This window comes from Hemitrygon akajei, chromosome 29, assembly GCF_048418815.1.
Source record: "Hemitrygon akajei chromosome 29, sHemAka1.3, whole genome shotgun sequence".
Lineage (NCBI taxonomy): Eukaryota > Metazoa > Chordata > Chondrichthyes > Myliobatiformes > Dasyatidae > Hemitrygon > Hemitrygon akajei.
This window is the reverse complement of record NC_133152.1, coordinates 28392303-28415254: the sequence shown is the minus strand read 5'-3', so window position 1 is coordinate 28415254 and position 22952 is coordinate 28392303. Positions and strand designations below refer to the sequence as shown.

General features: G+C 45.5%; 1 protein-coding gene across 5 annotated transcripts in view; it reads right to left on the bottom strand.

Annotated features, from left to right (window-relative positions):
- The window catches only part of LOC140718379 (paired box protein Pax-7), a 145605-nt gene that overhangs the window by 47673 nt on the left and 74980 nt on the right, over window positions 1–22952 (bottom strand). For all 5 annotated transcript variants that reach the window (XM_073032020.1, XM_073032019.1, XM_073032022.1 and 2 more), the window contains one exon: window positions 22409–22611. In XM_073032020.1, the coding sequence (XP_072888121.1) occupies window positions 22409–22611 (203 nt within the window). The remainder of the gene's footprint in view (window positions 1–22408; window positions 22612–22952) is intronic.

Sequence of the window (22952 nt, the reverse complement as noted above, 5' to 3'; positions counted from 1 at the left end):
AAAAAGGCCAGCAATATCATGAATGATCCTGCCCACCCGGCTAATGGACTGCTTGTCCCACTCCCATCAGGGTAGAGACTACTTAGCATCCATGCCAGGACCACCAGTCTCAAAAACAGTTACTTCCCTCAGGCTGATCAACACCTCCACCCATTAACCCACCACCACTTCTTTACCATTTTCTGTCACAGTCACCTTATGTACAGGTACTCTTGTACTTAGTGTCACTTTAATGTACACGCAGTCTACGTATATTAGCTAATCGATGTATTTATATTTATTATGTTTTGCTGTATTCATCATGCTTATTCTGCTTTTTTTATGCTGCATCGGGCCCAAAGTAACAATCATTTCATTCTCCTTTACACTTTTGTACTGATGAATGACAATAACAATCTTGAAAGTTTCCTGATTTGCAAACAATGCTAAACTGAGTTGGTGCATTGAGTGTGCTGGGGGTTTGAAATATTTCCTCAGGTGTAAACACTAAAAGCCATGTATGGTTACTCAGCTTTTCTTCCTTTGTCTTTGGGGCACGTGTCCAGTGTGTAGATACCTCTCACTCTCTTTGTGTGTCTGCAAAGAGCCTTGGGAATGTAAGGCAGGAAGCTGAGAGGGGTGAGGTTCTGCATTTTTGAAAACGGTGCCTTATTATTAAATATTCAAATGGATTCATGTGTCCTAATTTGCTTCCTAATTGCTTGCAATGCCTGCATGCAAGTCCTCTGTGTGTCTTTTGCAGGTACTGCAAGCAGTTAGGAAGCAAAGGGAAATATTGGACTCTACTGCACAAATCCATGGGTCCGCTGGAGGCTGAAGATGATGACCTCTCCTGGGGTTAGAGGACCGTGCATGCTCGTAGGGTGGGAGGGACAGGGCTTGTGTTCAGTTTTATTGTGTCCTGTGTCGTTTTTCCGAGCTTCGTGGGCACGTTCTGTAGGCAGCAGAGTACGTGCCAAAACTTGCGGGCTGCCCCCAGCACATCCTTAAGTGTGTTGGTTGTTAATGCAAATGCCACACTGCACCATATGTTTCAATGTACATTTGATAAATAATTCTAAATCTAAACGTCCTGGGCATCACTGTGACCTCACCCGGAGAGCCAAATGCACTAAAGGAAGGTCACGTTTGCCTCTCGAGGCAGAACCTTAAAGGCTCATTATTGGGGCAGTGGTTGTTCCTCTGAGTAAAGATTGGGACTCTGCTGTCTGCCGTTTAACTGAGTGAGATGCGAGATCCTGAGCGGCTTTGACAAATGTAACAGCTGAGAGGCTGTTTCCCACAGCTGGAGTCAACATTAGGTGATGGGAAATGCACTGGCCGCTTGGAACTGAGATAAATAGAGAATTCTTTACATGAGAACACAAACCTCAGAAATGGTGCCACAATTCCCATATCTGCCGTCTCTTGTGTCTCCACTGTGTAACAAGAAGTACAGTCAGCTCTTTCAATGAGACCACAGCTGATAAGTGCCACCTCCCTGCACTAACACCATATCAGTTCATTTGCAAAAATCTGGCTTTGTCTTTAATATAGCCGCAATCCAGCCTCCGCAGCTCCCCTGGGTAGAGAACTCCAAGGACTCGCCATCCTCCGGGTGGGAAGTTCCTCTTCATCTCTGCCCTGAATGGTTAACTCCTCATTTTGAGACTGTAACCCCTTGTTCGAGGCACCCAACAGTGGAAAAACCATCCTCCCAGCCAACCCCTTACATTATTTATACATTTTTACTGAGAATGCCTCCCATTCTTATAAACTGAGGGGAGAAAAGGTGTCGTTTGCATAATTCTCCCCCCCCCCCCAATTCACCTTCCCCTTTATCTAGCTTCACCGATCACCTGCCAGCTTGTACTCACTCCCCTCCCTCCACTTTCTTATTCTGGCTTCTCGCTCTCTTCCTCTCCAGTCCTGTTGAAGGGTCTTGGCCCGAAATGTCCACTGCTTATTCCCATTCGCAGCTGCTGCCTGACCTGCTGAGTTCCTCCAGCATTCTGTGTCTGTTGCGCAGGTGGTTTCTGCTTTACCTCAACCACAAGAGATTCTGCAGATGCTGGAAGACACGCAAAGTGCCGCAGGAACTCAGCGGGTCAGGCCGCATCTGTGGAGATGAATAAACAGTCGACGTTCGGGGAAGACCCTTCTTCAAGGCTGGAAAGGGAGGGGGAAGATGCCAGAATAAAAAAGGTAGAAAGACCAGCAAGAAGGTGATAGGTGAAGCCAGGTGGGTGGGAAAGCTGAAGGGCTGGAGAGGAAGGAATCTGACAGGAGAGGAGAGTGGACCACAGGAGAAAGGGAAGGAGGAGGGGGACCAGGGGGAGGTGATAGGCAGGTGAAGAGAAGAGGTATGAGGCCAGAGTGGGAAATATAAGAACAAAGAAGGGGGAGGGGAGGGAAAAAAAGATTTACCAGAAGGAGAAAGCAACGTTCATGCCATCAGGTTGGAGGCGAGCAAGACGGAATATGAGATGTTGCTCCTCCAACCTGAGGGTGTCCTCTTTGTGGCAAAGGAGGAGGCGTTAGACCAGCATGTTGGAACAGAAAAGGAGACAGGAATTAAAATGGTTGGCTTCTGGTGGAATGGACAGAGGTGACTGTTTTCCTCAATGCCCACTTAACTCATCAGCAAACTTAGACCTTTTACATTTGAGCTGCTCACCCAAGTCATTGACATAGATTGTGGACAGCTGAGGTCCCCGGCATCTCACCAGCCACAGCCTCAAAACGTGAACATGGCATATTTATTCCTCCACTCTCTTTTTTGGTCATTACTAATCTTAGAAATTAGAAATTAGAAAATTACAAGGACTTGAGGACCCGAGTTTTGGGGAAAGGTTGAACAAGTCAGGACTTTATTCCCCGGAGTGTAGGAGATTGAGGGAGATTTACAGAGGTATATGAAATTATGAGGGGTATAGATAGGGTAAATGCAAGCAAGCTTTTTCCACCGAGGTTGGGAGAGACTAGAGGTAGAGGTCATAGGTTAAGGGTGAAAGATGAAATATCTAAGGGGAACCTGAGGGTCAACTTCTTCGCTCAGAGAGTGGTTAGAGTGTGGAATGAGCTGCCAGCAGAAGTAATGGTTCTGGGTTCCAGTTCAACATTCAAGAGAAGTTTATATAAGTGCATTGATGAGAGGGATATGGAGGGCCACGGGCAGGGGGCGGGTCAATGGAACTAGGCAGAATAACAGCTCAGCATGAACTGGATGGGTCGAATGGCCCGATTCTGAGCTGCAGTGCCCTATGACTCTGTAACTCCATAACTTCTAACGACGACAGTCCCTAATAACAGGCACGGTAATTTTATCCAATAATCTCTTGCATGACACATCATCCAAATTTTTCTGAAAGTCCATTCTTTCACTGATCAGCCCTATCTGTTTTCATTGTTACACCTCAAAAACTGCAAACAGATTTGCTAAATGTGATTTCTCTTTCAATGATAGGGCTGACTCTGACCTATTGTTAATTCCCTGCATTGCCCCTGCTTCCTTTCTTAAATATTAAGTTTGTACGTATTACTTTCTGATCTGTGGAAGCCATTCTGGAATCCATCAACCTTTGGAAAATGACAACAGTAGCCTCCTCTTTCAAAGTTGTCGAGTGCACACCATGCCCTTGGGACCTATTGTCCTTTAGGCTCATTACCCTCTCAGATATTAATTTTTTTCTGATGTTAATTTTCTTGAGTTGTTCACCTCCTCAGACAGGCTCACTTTTCCCTGGAATTTCTGAATCCGTTTTCAGAAAGCAATACACAAAATATGTGACTGATTTCTCTGCCCATTACTTTATTTTCTCCAGTATAGTGTCTCTTGCCTTGCCCCGAAGGGGGGCCCACAGTCACTTAAGTTAATCTTGCCCTTTTTAAATATCTGTCGAAGCTTTGACAGTCTGTTTTTACGTTTCTGGCTGGCCTCTTCTTGAATTCTACTTTCCCTTTCCTTATCAATGCCTCAGTCCTCCCTTGCTGAATTCTGAAATTCTCTGAATCCTCAGGCTTACTGCTCTTTTTTTTTGGCAACGTTATAAGCCTTTTCCTTTGATCTAACACTATCTTTAACTTCTCTTGATAGCCATGGCTGGACCACTTTTCCTGCTTTTTTTTTGCTTTAAAAGGAAAATATATCACTTGCAATCTATGTATTAATTCTTTAAATGTTAGATATTCTTTGTTCACTCAGGGGCTTGTGGAATTTTGTGACTTTATGGTGGATGCTTGGGTGTTATAGGATGTTTAAGGCTGAGGAATTTTAAGGAATTGGTGATTTCCAAGGGTGGGAAGTGGTGGTAGAGGATCAGCCATAACATTACTGAGCGGTGGAATGGGAATCAGGAACCACAAGCTTTCTATTTCTCCATAAAATAATTAAAGATTAGCTTTAGTTGTCACATGTGCATAGAAACATCCAAACATAGTTTGCATCAAGGACAGATAGTCCGAGTATACGCTGGACCAGCCTGGAAGTGCTACCCTGCTTCACACTGCATAGTAGCATGCCCACAATGCACTAAATCTAACCCATATATCTTTGGAAAGTGGGAGGAAACTGGAGCACCTGGAGGAAACCTACACGGTCATGGAGAACGTACAAATTTCTTACAGTCAGCAACGGGATTTGAACCCTGATTGGTGGTCGCTGGTGCTGTAAAGTGTTAATGTTAACCGCTATGCCACTGTGTCACCTTACTCTTACTTTATACATCACAGCCAAATGGATCCCGGTCATTTCTGATTTAAAGATTTAAGTTAGGAATTGTGATCAGGAGAAGTAATCCTGGATGATCCTCCCCCTCCCGTTGAATGGATACACTGGATCCTCATTCCTGTAGTTCCCAGTGCTACCCCAGAACATTAAAAGAACAGGTTACAGGGAGGAGGCTTCAGACCGACCGGTAAGTACACAGCCAAATACATACAGGGAACTGAGACCCAAGCACAACGCCAGTGAGTGATTCCACTCACACACATCTGCACACATACCTGCACACTTGAGTCATTCCCCTCCTTCACACCATCGTGAGAAGTGAAGGAACCCACAGGTTGCAGGTTCAAGTTCAATCAGGTTACACTGAGAAGCTGAATTCAGTAGTTTGTGCTCTGGTGCCTAATTCAATAACCCTTGAAAGTTGCTGGATTGTCGTTTAGGGTACAGCAGCCTAGTGGCTAAGTTACTGGACCAGTACCTAGGATTTGAGGCCACTGAACCATCGGGGGCATGAATGTGAATCTCTTCATAGCTGTTGGGAATTTAAGTGTGCAACATTAGATAAATATGGAATTAAATTTCTTAATTACAGAAATTAGAAGAGCACTAGATTTCCACAGAAACCCCTTTGACTCACCAATGGGCTTCAGGAAAGGAAATCTGTCATTCTTAACCACTCTGGAGTGTATGACACTCCAAATCAACCAATGTGATTGACCCTCACACTGGCCCTGTATCCCACTGGTGAAATATCTGGCTGGTTCACCAGCCTCCTTTGGGAAGGGGGATTTGCTGCCCCTAAATGGTTTGGCTGCACACATGAACCCCATTCCACACACCAACCTTTCAATGTCCCTGGCGTAAGTGGAGATGGACAATGGTGCTGTCCGCAGGACACCAATATAGAGAGTAAAGCAGAGACCTTTGAGGTCAATGTCAAGTGCAGCACAGACTGATCTATGTGCAGTCTAGCTGAGCCTGTGAAAACATTGGCAAGTCAGGCCTCGGGATGGAATTGCCCTGTGTGGGTTAGCTACTTACCGAAGTATGAATCACAACATTCGGCTGCTATGGGAACTGAGTGGGAATTGGGCAAGACTGCCTCCAAATGAAAATTGACAGGAACAGTTGTGAGTGGGAGTGGGAGTTGTTTGCCTTCAGCCCCCAGCTACACAGAGATCTTTTGTTTTACAAAAACAAGCCGAATCACAACTCATTGGAAGCCCGGTTGGGATTACAGTCGGAATCGTCGCCTGGCTTCACAGCAAGGGCTGACGCCTTTTCAAATTAATTTATGACATCCTTAGAAAGTTCAGAGCACAGGCCTCATTTTTAACAAGATTGATTTCCAAAATATCAAGTGTGAAGTCAGCACAGCTCGTCCGAACTGGTAACCAGGACACCTGGCCGGTTTGTGTCCAGTACCGGGTCAGCTAAAATCACCACTCATTCCAGAATACAGAGACAACAGGCCACAGTAAAGGGGTTTCACTGGTTCAGATGGCCAATGTCCATTCACCCATTGTGGCTTAGTACGGTCACTGTATAATGTCCCCCAACAAATAGGGCAACTAGGGATGGACAATAGATGCTGGCTTAGCTGGTGACACCCACATCCTGTAAATGAATTTAAAAAACATAGGAACTTCCCAGTTCCATTCTCCTTCATACCCACTAAATCATGGAATTAACCTATGCTCAGTCCTGGAGAGTGACCCCTGCCATGAAGTCTCCCCTTCACAATCTCTTCTGCAGATCCTGTGTACTTCCCACCACCATTCACTTACCCACATCTACTCCACACCCCTGTACGCCCTGTCCCTGTACACTCCATCCTACCATGGATTCTGCCTCTCTCCTCTTGCCTCCCCAAGGAGCATCTGTGTAATCATCTGCTGAAGAACCTCAAGGACACTCTCTTCCATCTGCCAAAGGTAACCAAGGTGAACTTCCGGAACCGTTACTGCCCACCTCTTTAACCTGTTGCTTCAGGCAAGGATGAATGAAGTTTTCTGTATAACCAGGCACTGGCACTGGAAATAATTCACCATGAGTTAGAGACACACTTCTGCCGATGGGAAAACTCATGACTGGACCTTCCAAACACTGACTTTGACACACTGCGTCACCACCACATGCATCAAAAGGCTTATCTCAGCTCCACTGATTACCTGGACAACAACATTGCACTTCAAGCAGATTTTGAGGCTAAGCCTGGCACTACAGCTTGACATTTGTGCCCTTAGAAACTTAGTTAAGTTCAAAGCAAATTTATTATCAAAGTACATATATGTCACCATATACAACCCTGAAATTCATTTTCTTGCGGGCATACTCAATAAATTCAGTAGCCATAATAGAATCAACGAAAGACCAGACCAACAGGGCAGACAACAAATGTGCAAAAGACAACAAACTGTGCAAATACAAAATGAAATTAGTAATAATAATATTAATACATAAATAAGCAATAGATATTGAGAACATGAGATGAAGAGTTCCTTAAAAGTGAGTCCATAGGTTGTGGGAACAGTTCACTGATGGGGCAAGTGAGTGGAGTGAAGTTATTCCCTCTGGTTCAAGAGCCTGATGGTTGAGGGGTAATAACTATTCCTGAACCTGGTGGTGTGAGTCCTGAGGCTCCTGCACCCTCTTTCTGATGGCAGCAGTGAGAAGAGAGCATGATCTGGGTGGTAGGGGTCCTGATGATGGATGCTGCTTTCCTGCAGCAACGCTCCGTGTAGATGTGCTCAAAGGTGGGGTGGGTTTTACCTGTGATGGACTGGGTTGTATCCACTACTTTTTGGAGGATTTTCAGATCAAGGGCATTGGTGCTTCCATGCCAAGTTGTGATGCAGGCAATCAAAATACTTTCTACCACACACCTATAGAAGTTTGTCGGAATTTTAGATGTCATGACAAATCTTCGTAAATTTCTAAGGAAGCAGAGGTGCTACCGTGCTTTCCTCATAATTGCACTCATGTGCTGGGCCCAAGCCAAGTCCTCTGAAATGATAACATCGAGGAATTTAAAGTTGCCGACCCTCTCCACCTTTGATCCCCCAACGAGGATTGGCTCATGGACCTCTGGTTTCTTTCTCCTGAAGTCAATAATCAGCTCCTTGGTCTCGCTGACACTGAGCAAGAGAAACTTGTTACAAATGTGATGCACCTCTCCAGTTCACGTCTCAGGTTAGTTCTGCGCACATTTTTATGGCATATTGCTGAGTCACAACTAGGACAGACACTGTTGCTAGGATACAACTTAGTCCTCTTGCAGCAACTCCTCAGGCGCTACTGCACTGGTTTCTCAGTTGCTGCTGAATCACTGACGTTGTTCAGCGGTTTAGTCTTTCATTTTTGTAACTAGGAGTTCAGATGTCTGTGGGGGTTGGGTGGGACCAGTCCTACATCAAGGTTTACCAGAACTCCTTCTTCATTCCGCCTTGTGATGGAGGCCAGAGTGGGGGTGTAACTTAGGGTGGGGGGAGTACATTGGGGTGAAGGGGAACAACGCAGAGGGAAGAGCAGAGTCGGGGTATGGAATCGGACTGTGAGAAAACAAACAGGAGCCTGAAGTGGGTTATTTACTGCAGGTCAACATCAGACACTCCCATCTGCCCCCATGAGATAGATTTCACTGAAACTCACAGCTAGGCATCTGAACCCTGACCCTTCCTGTCCACAAAATCCATCCTCCCTTTTATGTTCTCTTTAACTCCATCCCTCAGAAGGGAATGTGCTTAGCGGGGAACTCAGAGAGAAGTCCTGGGTGAAAGCAGACAGTGCGTCACCCCGAGGTAACGCCGGGCCTACGCTACCAGGCTTATCACTATAACCACATTTTAGGTCAGATTATTCACTGTCAGCAGAGGAATGGATCAAAAGGGGAGGGAGAGGGAGAGGGAGAGGGAGAGGGAGAGGGAGAGGGAGAGGGAGAGGGAGAGGGAGAGGGAGAGGGAGAGGGAGAGGGAGAGGGAGAGGGTGTGTGTGTGTTGTTGGTCAGAGTCTTGAGGTCGCAGTTGGGTAATGGTTGAACATGGACTGAAATCAGGAAATGTGGATTGGCGGCCAGTTGTCTCCGAGCCTGACTGGAGATTCATACTGCTGTTCCTCCCCCTCCTTTTTCCCAGTTGAGCTTCCCCTCTCCCTAACCTTTCCCAAACACCTACCTCATTGTGGGGCCTGTGTTTCAACATAATAACATCTCTCACAGCAGCCTGACTAATAGTTAGTGTAGACATGGGAGATATTCAGTGTTGGAACCCTCCTCAGAATTTCAGGAGAAAACAGTGTTGAATGGTTGGCGGATGTACTACCCCACTAGCCCCATGCTATGAAGAAATCATAAATCTACAGTTGGGGGTTCTTTTTGGCTTTTCATTATCCAATGGACAATCAACATTCAAGACTGTTTAATGTAGTTTCCAGTACACAGGTGTAAAGGAGAATGAATCAATTGTTACTCCAGATCTGATGCAGTACAAAACAAAAATACAATAAGATAAAGAACACAATAGTAAAAAAAAATTAATAAGATAGCTTATATACATACATTGATTATGTGCAGCAGGCACAGGAATGTCTGTACTGACAGGAAATGACCTAGTAGTGGGAGGTGTGGAGGGATGGAGGTGTTGATCAACCTTACTGCTTGGGGTAGGTAAAGGTTTATGAGTTTGGTAGTCCTAAGTGGCCTCCTCTTATGGGAGAGGGACAAAGTGTCCATTAACAGGGTGGGTGGGATCTTTCATGATGATACTGGCCCTTTTAGAATAGATGTTCTTGATGGTGGGTAGGCTGGTGTTGGTGACGCATTGGGCAGTTCTGTAGACCCTTCCTGTCCGCCACAGTGCAGTTTTTTGTACCATGCAGTACGTTAGGATGCTCTGTACTGCACATCTGTAGAATGATGTGAGTTTAGATGAGTGAATGTCGCTGATTGAGTATAAATGAGTATTGTAGACAGAGCGACAATTGAAGACTCCTCCATTTTCAGGTTCTACTGCACCAGCCTTGGGTTGGTTGGGAGCACTCTGATCTGATCAGGAGCCTGTCTCTGTAGTCACTGTGGACTAGGATGCGGGGGTAATCTGCAATGCAGATGAATCAAGACTTGGTCTGCAATCGTAGATGTATAACAGCACCTGTAACTACTCAGAATAAAATCAAGACAGTTACCGCTGTATTTTTTAAATCTATTATTTCTGTTTGCGAACCCACTGGGGAAGTCGGAGGCCCAGTGCCTGAGAGTCCACGTGACTGATGGAGACTGTCTGTCCTGGGGCGGAGGACTGTCCCTGTGTGAGAGTGGTGGATGGGAAGGATGGAGGAGCCTTGTCTGTATTGGCGCTATTGTTCTGCTGCGTACTGTGGGCTCGCTATGTTGTGTGGCGACCTTTGCGGGCTGCCACCAGTACACCCTTATGTTGTGCTGGTTGTTAACGCAAATCACACATTTCGCTGTAGGTTTCTACAAACATTTGTTAAATAAATGAATCTGAATTATGGCCAATGTTCAATCTACAATAAACATCAAAAAATAGATTATCAAATCGATGTCTCAATCCAGCTTATGGAAGCTTGCTGTGTACAATTTGACTATAATATTTCATCCAAGTGTGATTATACACAAGACCAGGGAAGGTACTATTGAAATGTAAGTATTTGATTTCTTTGGGTTCTTCCAACTTCCCAGAGTTTCCGTTCTTCAAACCCTTCTCCAGTGATGTCTTTCTGCATCCATTGCCCCAGGGTCACTGAGAACCAAAATGAACTTTGTTCTTTTTTTTTGCTCTAATTTTGCTCTTTCTCATAAAAACTGTGGACAGTTTAAGTTTCCCTTCTCAATGCTGCTTATGTCACGCTGCATGCCTGTGATGCAGCTGCAAGATATTCACTGCACTTGTGCACACATGCACTTTTGCGAGTGACATTAACCTCAACGTGACTTGGGTCTCCCAGCGAGGATTGTGTAGGGGTTTCTGGGGACTCCGTAAAGAGCCACAACGTCATATCTCACAGAACAGAAGCATTTGTTGATAGCAAAGTGGAATCCTTGAGACAGACTGCAGGAGAAAGCTGGGCTCTTGAATCAGCCCCAAAGTCTGATTGAAGTCAATGGTTCAGATTGGCTCTGGCGTTGAGTAAGAAAGCTCAGATGTCCAGTGGAAGAGTGTGCTTCCGGCGGGGAAATGAGTCCCACTGACAAACTGGGAGCGTGCCCTAACCCCTCCAGGATGGGACTGCGCTCAGCGAAGGGTAGCATTGCTCAAATGCCAAGGGGGTCCAGTGCCCAAAAGTAGGAACAGCCCGCACGTTTGCTGCTCTGCACTCTTCAAACTGTGCAGAAGTAAGTGAAAGCTTCCAGTGATGTGGAACGCTTCATCATGGGACGGTTGTAGGATTGAGGACGGGGCTTTGTGAATGTCAGAGTGGGATCGGGGAAAGGCCGGGAGGGGATGGTTTGGGTGCAGGGTCTGCCTGACCGGACGGTTGTATTGCAGGACCAATGATGGCTGGGGGGTGGGGGGGGGGGTCCGTATCTAACCAAAACAGGCAAACTGAGGTCGAGGGAGGGACAGAAGATGGCAGAAGGAAAATTAGAAGAGGAAAATGAATGGGGGTGAGAACAAGTGGGAGCTGAAGGCAGGAGAGTGTCTGGATGAGTGTTGGACTGTGTCAGTCTGCAGGGTCTGGGATTGATTACACCGGGAGCTGATGATAAGGATCAGCGCCTACAATTTGTCAGACAAGCGGGTAAAGTGATCGCACAGGGGAGAGGCTCCTTCCATTGCAGCCTGGTCATTTTATGAAGATGGATTACCCTCCAGGTGCCGTGGGTAACAGAGCACAGCAAAGCACACAGGAGCTGACGCAGGCAGGGATCGGGCGAAGTGCCCGTCTCAGGAACCTCACCCGTCGCTGCCTCCCCCCCAGCACCGCTTCTCACAGAATATTCCAGAAGACAGCATCACCAAGGTGCTCTCTAGAAGGAAGTCACTTCCTCGGCACCTTGCACCACTGTGCAGAAGATATTTACCCCGGGAAAATGAGGCATTTGCTTAATTAACTGGACATATAGGCAGCCTGAATGATTAATACGCACCCCCCATTACCCTCTTAGAAAGGCACCGAGATCTAGGAACAGTGTGAGGGGGGAGGGGGGGGAAGACCGGGGTGCCAGGAAGAGTTGAGTCGACAGTCAGGAAGGCAGATGCAATTAACGCTCATTTCAAGAGGATTAGGATAGAAAGGCAGGGATGTAAAGCTGAGTAACACAAACAAAACGCTGGAGGAACTCAGCGAGTCAAGCACATCTAAGGAAAGGAATAAACAGTTTATTCTCGTCCTTTGATGCTGCCTAACCTGCTGTGTTCCTCCAGCACTTTGTGTGTGCTACGCTGGCACTTCCAGCATCTGCAGAATCTCCTGTGCTGATGTAATGTCAAGGCTTTTTAAGGCAGGGGGCAGATCACATTGCGAGCCATTTCGGACCCTGTATCTAAGAAAGAATGTGCTGGTGTGGAGAGGATCCTGAAAAGATTCCAGAGAAAGATCCCAGGAATGACAGGGTTAATGTATGAGGAGCTTTTGATGGCTCTGGGCCTGTACTCACTGGAGCTTAGAAGAATGAGGAAAGGATCTCAATGAAACCTATCAAATATTAAAAGGCCTAGATAGAGTGGGCCTGAGGAGGGTGATTCATATAGTGGGCGAGCCGATGACCAGAGGGCACAGCCTCAGAATACAAGGACATCACTTTATAACAGAGGTGAGAAGGAATTTCTTTAGCTAGAGGGTGAGGAATCTGTGGAATTCATTGCCACAGACAGCTGTGGACTCCAAGTCATTGGGTATATTTGAAGTGGAGGTTGATGAGTTCTTGATTAGTAAGAGCATGAAAGGCTACAAGGGGGAAAGTAGGAGGATGGGGTTGAGAGGGAAACTAAATTAGCCATGATGGAATGGCATACTGAATAGGCCAAATGGCCTAATTCTGCTCCTTTGACTTATGGGTGGGAGAGCTGGGAAGAGTGTGGGAGGGGAGGGAGGAGGAAGAGTGGGGTTCCAGGAAAGCAGCTTCAGGTTGATCGGAGGGGGAAGAACAAAGGGGAGAAAGAGGAAGATGATTGGTGAGGATTTGGGACAGAAAGGGGAATAGGCGAGGAGATGAGGAAGGAGAAAGAAGAGGGTGTAAATGAGGAGGCTGTGATGGCATGACAGGTCGGACAGAGAGGGGAGAGGGTGGGAAACAGAGGAGAGGAGGTGGTCACAGGACACAAACGAGAAGAGGAAGAAAAGGTAGAGGGGGAGGAGGGTAGAAGAGGGAAGAAGGGAGAAAGTCGCCAGTGGGGAGGACATGACAACGTGATAACGCGCACTGGCTTTATAAAGGGGTCAGTAAAATGAGCCCAAAACCTTTGGGTGGTTTCTTGCAGTGGGATCTTAAATAAAGTATGATGGGCAGCATTTCCAGTGTATAATGGGTAGCTCACCATTTAATTATTTATTGAGGTACACCGTGGAATGGTGTATAACAAAGTGTATCCAGGGAAGTTTGGCCAGGTGGATTCAGAATTGGCTTGCCTGCAGAAAGCAGAGGGTCTTGGTGCAGGGAGTACATTCGGATTGGAGGGTTGTGACTAATGGTGTCCCACAAGGATTGGTTCTGGGACCTCTACTTTTCATAATTTTTATTAACGACCTGGATGTGGGGGTAGAAGGGTGGGTTGGCAAGTTTGCAGACGACACAAAGGTTGGTGGTGTTGTAGATAGTGTTGAGGGTTGTCGAAGATTGCAGAGAGACATTGATAGGATGCAGAAGTGGGCTGAGAAGTGGCAGATGGAGTTCAACCCGGAGAAGTGTGAGGTGGTACACTTTGGAAGGACAAACTCCAAGGCAGAGTACAAAGTAAATGGCAGGATACTTGGAAGTGTGGAGGAGCAGATGGATCTGGGGGTATATGACCACAGATTCCTGAAAGTTGCCTCACAGGTAGATTGGGTAGTTAAGAAAGCTTATGGAGTGTTAGCTTTCATAAGTCGAGGGATAGAGTTTAAGTGTCACGGGGTAATGATGCAGCTCTATAAAACTTTGGTTAGGCCGCACTTGGAGTACTGTGTCCAGTTCTGGTCGCCTCACTATAGGAAGGATGTGGAAGCATTGGAAAGGGTACAGAGGAGATTTACCAGGATGCTGCCTGGTTTAGAGATTATGCATTATGATCAGAGATTAAGGGAGCTAGTGCTTTACTCTCTGCAGAGAATGAGGATGAGAGGAGACATGATAGAGGTATACAAGATATTAAGAGGAATAGATAGAGTGGACAGCCAGCGCCTCTTCCCCAGGGCACCACTGCTCAGTACAAGAGGACATGGCTTTAAGGTAAGGGGTGGAAAGTTCAAGGGGGATATTACAGGAAGGTTTTTCACTCAGAGAGTTGGTCTTGTTCTGGTTTCTCTCACATTGCCGGGGGCCAGTGTTAATGATAGCAGTGCTCCTCACACACAGGGAGGGGGGAGAGATGGGGAGCAGGGTTGCTGTCACAGATTCTCGACTGTGCGCCTGTCTTGTGACTTAGAGAAATGTTCCTGTCAATGGACTCTGCTGTTTAAATAAATCCATTTACTCATAAATGAAATTAGTGAGTATCATGACCGTTCATCTGAACAAAGATTCAATGATGACAATTCCAGTTTCTCTGAAACTTTTGCAGTGAGTCAAAGGCCAAAAAACCTCATCCAACCTGATACAGCCTGGAAGGTTGGACCAGACTTTGAGCTCAGAGAAAGGGGGGGGGGGGGGAAGCATTAATTTTTAAAAGGAGACAAATCGAACAAAAGTCTTACTATTTCTTCAGCACCTTCTATGACTGTATTATCTCCAAGTGTTTTCTGACCAGTGAAGTGCTTTGAGGATGTAGGCAGTCTGGGATCTGCCGTTGGTGTCAGCAGCTTGTCAATGAGGAGGAGAATTTGTTTGTCCCTGAGATGATGAAATGGTCAACCTGGAGTACAACAGTTCTTGCCCCTTTCCTCATTTGAATGCTGCTGAGTTTGGGAATGGATACGGCTACCAGTGCTCCAATAATAAATTCTGACCAAGGGTCTATGAAGCAAAAGGGATCGAGAGCAGTCAGCCTGTTTCACGTGGCAGAGCTTCCTGACAGCTGTTTGGAGGAAAACGCAACTTGGTGAATCCAGTAAGAAGTGAAACGAGCAATCTATAAATAAGGGTGATCAAAGACGTGACGTCAATTACGTTTGCTTGGGCGTGGGCACCTTGAAAAGGAGGCGACGTAACACCTCCATTCTCAATGCTGCGGGACCCAGGCAATGTACAAGTGGTAAGTGTGAAGAGGTTGCAGCCATTAGCACTGGTGGATGATACATCCCGGTCACCTCCTGGTTCCCATCATTGCAGCCAATCCATTGCAATCCATGCACTACCATGGAGTCATTGAGGATCTTGCATTGTGTGTGTGTGTGTGTGTGTGTGTGTGTGTGTGTGTGTTTACTTTAAGAAAATCCAACCGCGTTGTTGAAGCTCTATGCTCCAGACAAACGCACGTCCTGCCAGACTGCTGCAGTATTGGCATTTACCCAGTACATCCTACCCAGTAAAAGCAAGACAAATCCAATCCAATCCAAACCTACGCCACCCATTGGCAGCGTAGAAGGAGTCATCAACAGAGCTGTCGGGGGCAGTGAAGCAGATTGCATAACCCCAACAATCCCTGTCGAGAGAGGAGGACCAATTGGACAAGTGCTTCACTGAGCTAGCATGGGGACGGTGGCCAGAATGGACTCCTTCTAAGTGTTAAGATTCTATTAACCTAATTGGCTTCAAAGTAGCTGAAAGGCAGTTTACATTTATTTTCTTTCCAAATGAGTGAGGGATGGAAAAAAAACACTAAAGCTCGTTTGTAGAGAAAAGAAATAAAGGTACAGCTGTTGTCAGCGCGCATTCCAAAAGGATTTCTCACTGCCAGAGTCTGCCTCTTCCCACCACTTTCAAGCCCACCGATCCCTCAAACATTTTCTACATTTCATTGTCGATCTCTCAGCCTCTCTGGGGCTTTCTGAAAAACTGCAAACATTAATCACTGAAATGCCTGCGCTGTGCCAAGCCCAACTCGCTCCCTGCCCCCACAACCTAGGAGGTATGAGCCGAGAGGGTTGAACAGGAAATTGAGGATTTAAGATGTGGTAGGAGCCTCTCCTTGCTCGTGGAAACTCATTCAGTCATACCTGTGACTGATACCTTTCTTCAGAGGCGTGAAGACCCCAGAGGCTGTGATTAATCCATGATGGGCCAACCCTGAGGGTTAGTATAGGGAATGGTGCTGGGCTAAAGGGTGTGCAGAAGAAGAGGTTTAGTGTGATTTACTCTGCGCCGTTTAGCAATCAGCTTGGATCCTTCGGGCATAAAGGTTTCAGAACGTGTGTGTCAGCCATGGCTCAGTACATAACTCTTCATCCTCTGAGTCAGGTTTTGTTTTCAAGTTCCACCCAAGGACCTGAGCCCAACATGTGGTCTGACCCAGTACCCAGGGAGCACTGCACAGTGGGAGGCGCTATCTTTCAGAGGAGATGACAAATTGAGGCCCTGGCAGCCCTCCCAGCTGGACGTAAAGCATTCTGCAATACTAATTTGAAGAGAGCATGTGTTTTTTTCTTCCCCCCAGCGTTCTGACCACATCCAAGCTTAGCACCATTTATCACATTGCGGTCTGTGGGATTTTACACAGCTTCAGATCTGCTGCTCAAACCTTTCCAATCTTCAGCAGCAGTCACAGACATATCCTCAGAACTTGCAGTTTGCATTGAACCCTGGACCTTTGATATCTGGTCATTTCATTAAGCTTCATTGTGAACCTTCACAATAAGACCAAAATACATAGGAGCAGAATTAGGCCTTTCGGCCCATTGAGTCTGCTCCTGCATTCCATCATGGCTGATTTATTATCCCCTCGACCCTATCGCCCCATAACCTTTTACACCTTATTAATTAAGAACCTATCAACCTCCTCTTTAAATACACCCAATGACTTGACCTCCACAGCCATCTGTGGCAATGAATTCCATAAATTCACCACCCCCTTGTATTTTGAGGCTCTGCCCACTGGTCCTAAACTCCCCCACCATAGGAAACATCCTTTCCATGTCCACTCTATCTGGGCCTTTCAATATTCAATAGTTTTCAATGAGAACTTATTAAGTCAACAGTGGTGGCTCATTAATTCAGCCTGGGCCAGGCACTGTCACCAACTGGTAAACACTTTCATTTTCCTGTTCCAGTTTGTGCTTAACACATCTGATCCTTGCAATTAAATAGCAAGGGTTCCAACATGCTCAAAGTGCTAGTGAGATTCCCTTTGCTTCATCTATCCAATTCAGTCAGAACAGCCCAGTATTAAAGCAGAGAGTGCAGTGGCACACCAAACTCACAGGACAAAAACTAATTTTCTGTTTTTACATATTAAAAAAAAAACAAGATGTTACCCCAATAAATTAATAACAAGTATGACAGGATTGGGAAGAGGCTCCAACGATAAAAGGCATATTTCTATATCCTGCCCAGAAGCATAGAATGAAGGAGAATAGTAGGAAACCATTCAGCCCAATGTGCAACTGGCCTGCGGCAGGGATATCCAATTAGTCTCAACCTCTACACTTTCTCTGAAATGCCGTGTTTTTGTTTTTAATTCAAATATTTATCCAAGAGATTTATGAAAGTATCTATTGAATCCGCTGCCCACACTCTCTGACCCTCTTTCTCACAACTTTACAGACTACAACAACTTGTTGTGTGGCTGATTCACTCTCCTTTCATCTACATTCTCTGATTAGCAACTCTTCCGTCACTGAAAAAAATTGCAACCTTATTCTGGCAAACAGATCCAGGGTTTTGAACACCACCATCATCAAACCTCCCTTTGAGTCTCTGCTCAGAAGAGAACAATCTTACATTTTCCGGTTTTCCTGCGGAGAACCGAAGTCCTATAATGCCTCCATTGCCAACATGTCCCAGTCAGATACTGGGATGAGTTGGCTGACCCCAATCTGACTGGGAGATCCCACCCCAGGAAATGAGGACTTAATGCAATGAGGTCTACTTCATGCTTCCCAGTGAGATCCTTAAACAGCATTGGAGCTTCATCTCGTAGTTGTTGTTTACATAACTCTGAATATCGTTAATGTTGAACTGAGGATCTATGCACGTGTAGATGTGGAAGGACATACCAATGAGACACAGCAAGACGTCATCAAGAGGGACACCCACTGTTTTGTACAGATTTGTCCACCAAGGAACTGAGTCCCATAGTCCAGAACAGACCATGGTTTGTTCCAGGAAGACCTGGGTCTACAGTGGTATGGCGACAAATGGGGAAGGGAGGCAGAGAAATCAGCTAGGCTTCTTTCTTGTGATTTCTACCAGTGATCCACCTGTCTATGAGCACAGGATAGGCCAGGCTGTGGCCTTCTCCACTACCGATATTCTCTGGTTCTCCCTAGAAGGCAGTATGTTTGACGTTTAGACAAGCCAAAATACTTTTGAGCAGTGGCATTGTATGGTCACGTTCTTCAAAATCTGTAACCCTTATAACAGACACACAGTTTGTTTTAAGCCACTCCCAATGTTCCTTTCAAATTTTATTTTATTTTTTATTTTTATTGGGATACACTGTGGAATATGCCCTTCTGGCCCTTTGAGCTGAGCCACCAAACAATCCCTGGTTTAACCCTAGCCTAATCACGGGACAATTTACAATGACCAATTAACCTACCAACTGGTATATCTTTGGACTGTGGGAGGAAACTGGAGCACCTGGAGGCAGGGAGAACATACAGACACCTTACAGGTGGCGGGCGGGAATTAAATCGGTGCACTATTACTGTAAAGAGTTGTGCTAACCACTGCACTACCGTTCACTATGACCCATTCACTATGAATCCAATGCCAACTCAAGGTGAAGATTCTGCAGTGCCTTCGGGACAAATATGGGGGAAGGGGGAGCTTTGGCAAATGCTTATCAGTGCAAAGGTCCAGTGAAATGAGGAGTGCGATACTAACTGCAACCTGGGTAAAAAAAGGGGTTGTGGCCTCGCTATCAATCTGGCCGAGATTTGTCAGAGCAAACCATTCCCTGGAGCCTCATTGTAATAATGAAACTAAACAAACATCTTGTCCAACCTCTGCTCTCACACTTTGATGGTGCTGATTCACTGGATGCAGGCAACAACATTATTGCAGCTGCCCAGATATTAGATTTCCAATGGACCAAGTCCCTTTTCACGTCTTCCCCTTGTACAGAATTAGAATAAGCTTAAACCCTTCCCATTCACTCCTATTGTGCAATTCCCAATGATGCAACATACTTTTCAATTCATTCTCCTTATACAGAATTCCAATTAGTTTTAAAATCAATTGTGTTCATTCCATTACACAGAATTCAAAAATCATCATCGACATGGAATCCCAGTGGATTTATGCCCATACCCATTTGCTTCCATTATGCAGAATCCGAAAGGATTGAAATATATTTGCTCCCTTCACAATTTCATAATGTTTTCATCCTGCCTCACATTTCCATAGCAAGGAATCCGAGGTCCTCTACCAAATAAAAATATTTCATCCCTTGCATGCACTCCTACTGTGAAGAAATGCAGCAACTTTCGTTCATATGGTCTGTTTAACAGAGCAAAGATAATCTAATCTGCAGGTGTGTTGACAAAGTTAACATCAATTGAAAACACGGCAGATGACCAAAAATTCAAGCAAAGAGTCAGGTTTTAAGAAGCATCTTATATATAGCAGAATTGGAATGACAAAGATTTTTGAGGTGGAAACACCAATGTTTTGGGCTTTGATAGGTATGCTCAAGGTTAGTTCATAGAGCATTACAGCTCTTCAGTCTACACTGTTGCTCCTACTCCAATCTAACCTTTCCCTCTTACATAACCCTCTATTTTTTGATCATTCATGTGCCTATCTAACAGTTTCTAAAATGTCACTAATGTACCTGCCTCTACCATAACACCTGGCAGGGCGTTCCAAGCACCCATCACACTCTGTGTAAATAACTTTCCCCTGACATTCCTCCCATATAACATATAACCATATAACAATTACAGCACGGAAACAGGCCATCTCGGCCCTTCTAGTCCATGCTGAACGCTTACTCTCACCTAGTCCCACCTACCTGCACTCAGCCCATAACCCTCCATTCCTTTCCTGTCCATATACCTATCCAATTTTTTTTAAATGACAAAATCGAACCTGCCTCTACCACTTCTATTGGAAGCTCGTTCCACACAGCTACCACTCTCTGAGTAAAGAAGTTCCCCTTCGTGTTACCCCTAAACTTTTTCCCCTTAACTCTCAACTCATGTCCACTTGTTTGAATCTCCCCTGCTCTCAATGGAAAAAAGCCTATCCATGTCAACTCTATCTATCCCCCTCATAATTTTAAATACCTCTATCAAGTCCCCCCTCAATCTTCTATGCTCCAAAGAATAAAGACCTAACTTGTTCAACCTTCATACTTTCCTCCAATCGCCATAAAATTATGCACCTTGGTATTAGCCATTCCTTCCTTGGGAAAATATCTCTGGATAATCACTTGATGTATGCCTTTTATCATTCTGTACACCTCTATTAAGTCACTTTTCACTCTCCTTCACTCCAAAGAGAAAAGCCTTAGCTCTCTCAACCTCTATTCATTTGAAGATGATGGAAAGATTAAAAATGGAGAAGTGAAAATTGATGGAGTTGAGGAATTTGTAATGGGGACCAAGTAGCAGCAAAATCTTGAGGGATTGGAAGGTAAGAATGAATAAAACCTCAGTAAACCAAGAGGAGATGGATACCAAATGAGAAGAACACTGGCAACAGAATTTCAAGGACTTCAAAGCTCACAGGGGGTAGAACAGATTGAAATTTATTATAATGGACAGTCTAGAGTTAGTAGAGACAAGTTTCAGCCAGTGAGCTGAAGCAGGGGCAGAGCTGATTTGTAAAGCTGGAGTTGTAAAGAGACAACCTTAATTAAGGCTAATCCTAATGGAACAAACACCTCATTAGTCCCACTCTACAGGAAATCAAATGAATCAAAACCTTTCTCATTCAGTCCAACCACACAAGTTTCCAATGCAGCCAACTCCTTCTCATTTATTTCCAATTCATATACAAGAATACTGGTCTAAATGTTTTCCTTACAATGTCATTTCATCTGGGATTTCAAAGACACCAACCCTTTGACACTTATTCTCATTATGTTTCCTTGGTCCATAGAAGAAGAAAGGGGTTTGAAGAAGGGGAAGACTTTTAAATGTTCAAGTGCTTTTTCAGAAAGTCATGGTTGAACAAATGAGGTTCACTATAAAGGAATATGAGCAGTTCATGTGACTGTAGGAATATTTCTTATATGTTGCATATTGGGTGGCACAGTACTTGCAAACAAACTGAAACACATGCAATGTACTAAAAGTAAACCAACATAGACTACACGATGAGAAAGGCTGGTTGGTGAAATATGTGGATAAGCAAAAAAAAGGAAATCTAACACAGAAAATTAGGAAGTGTTTAATTTTGGTAGCAAAAATAAGAGGCAAAGTAAACTGGGGGGGAGCACATTTCTAAAAGGGAACAGGAATCAACTGATCAGAAAAGTTGTTGACAGTGGTAGGGCTGATTGAGAAAATGAGTAAAAAGCTAAATCAAGCATTGATGTTAGCACAGAAGGATGAAGCAAGGAATTGCTCCACCCATACAACATTTGTTTGCCCTTGATTAGGGCATTGCCTAATTCTAAACAGACCAGGAAAGACTTGAGACCTCAGAGAAAGATTTACCGAAATGGTTTCAAAGTTGAAGAACTTTAGTTATGTAAATAGCCTTGTAAATTGTTTTTCCCCCTTGAAATAAAGACTGAAAGGAAACTTGATAGAGATGTCCAGACTATGATGGGTCTAGGCAGAATGGAGAGAAATTGGTCAAAAGCCAGGGGCAGGTGGGATGAAAGTGACGAATACGGTAAGGATTTGCTCCAGAGTGAGCAGTTGGTATCTGGAATTCACTGTGGCAGATTGATTGCTGATTTATGTTTTCTTAGGAAATGAATGACAGAATGGAAGAGGGTAGGACAGTGAGATTGCCTGGGCTGGACTGGATGGACCAAACTATTTCAGTTCTGTCGTGGCCAGTGCAGATGTTTCCATCTGTATTGTCAAAATGGGCTTGCTGGTGGGACTGATAATGACTTAATGACTTCGGGGTCAGGGGAGGATCAAGTCCGCAAAGTGCAGCTAGAGGAAAACACGTGGCGAGGGGGTGGTTGGGTTCTCCAAACCTGTGGGCAGTAGAGATCAAAGAAAGATGGCAGTGAAGGCAATTATGGATACTACTGACATAATAAGAGCTGAACATGCTAACACTGAGAGTGTCCAGTTCAGTCATACTATCTACCTTGTGTATGGTGCAGAATAGTGAACATCAAGTCCTGGCTCTCCTGTTGCCTGCTATGCCACCCTTGTATTGGAGGCTTTGAGGTAGCACAGGTCCTCCAACTGAGATGAGACTAGAAGGATGACGTGATGAAAGGGCGCGGTGGTGAGAGGCACTCACCCGATGGGCCAAATGGTCTCTTTCGGCGCCAAAGTTTCTGTAACCAGAGGAAAGCCAGTGTAACTCACCTGGACCCGTGCCTCCGTGAGCTTAGTCCTCTGGGCCAGCTCCTCTCGAGTGTAGATGTCTGGGTAGTGGGTCCTTTCGAAAGCTTTTTCCAACTCCTCCAGCTGCTCAGCGGTGAACGTGGTGCGACTACGGCGCTGCTTCCGCTTCAGAGGCAGGTCCGGCTCGGATTCCACGTCCGAGGTCCCATCATCCAAACGATTACCTGTAGAGGAGCAACATTCAATAAATCACTAATCTGCGGGAAGAGAAGAATAGCACGAGCTCCCCCCACCCCACCGGTCAAAGGCACCGCAATGTTCAAAAGTAAAATCAATCTGGGAGGGGCGCATCCCGACCTCGATGGACCTCCAGCCGGAGACCGGACAGAACCTGCTCACCAAGTTCAATCGTGGCTGCTTCGGGACGCCGTCTCCCTGAGCAGCCTTTGAGAGTGAGTTAGGAGCTCACTGCCACGAACCTGTGTTGGTTTGCCCGGTCTTGTTTGTGCCTCTTCCCCAGATTAATTTAATTCCTCACCCATCCCACTCCCACAGTGTCAGTCTC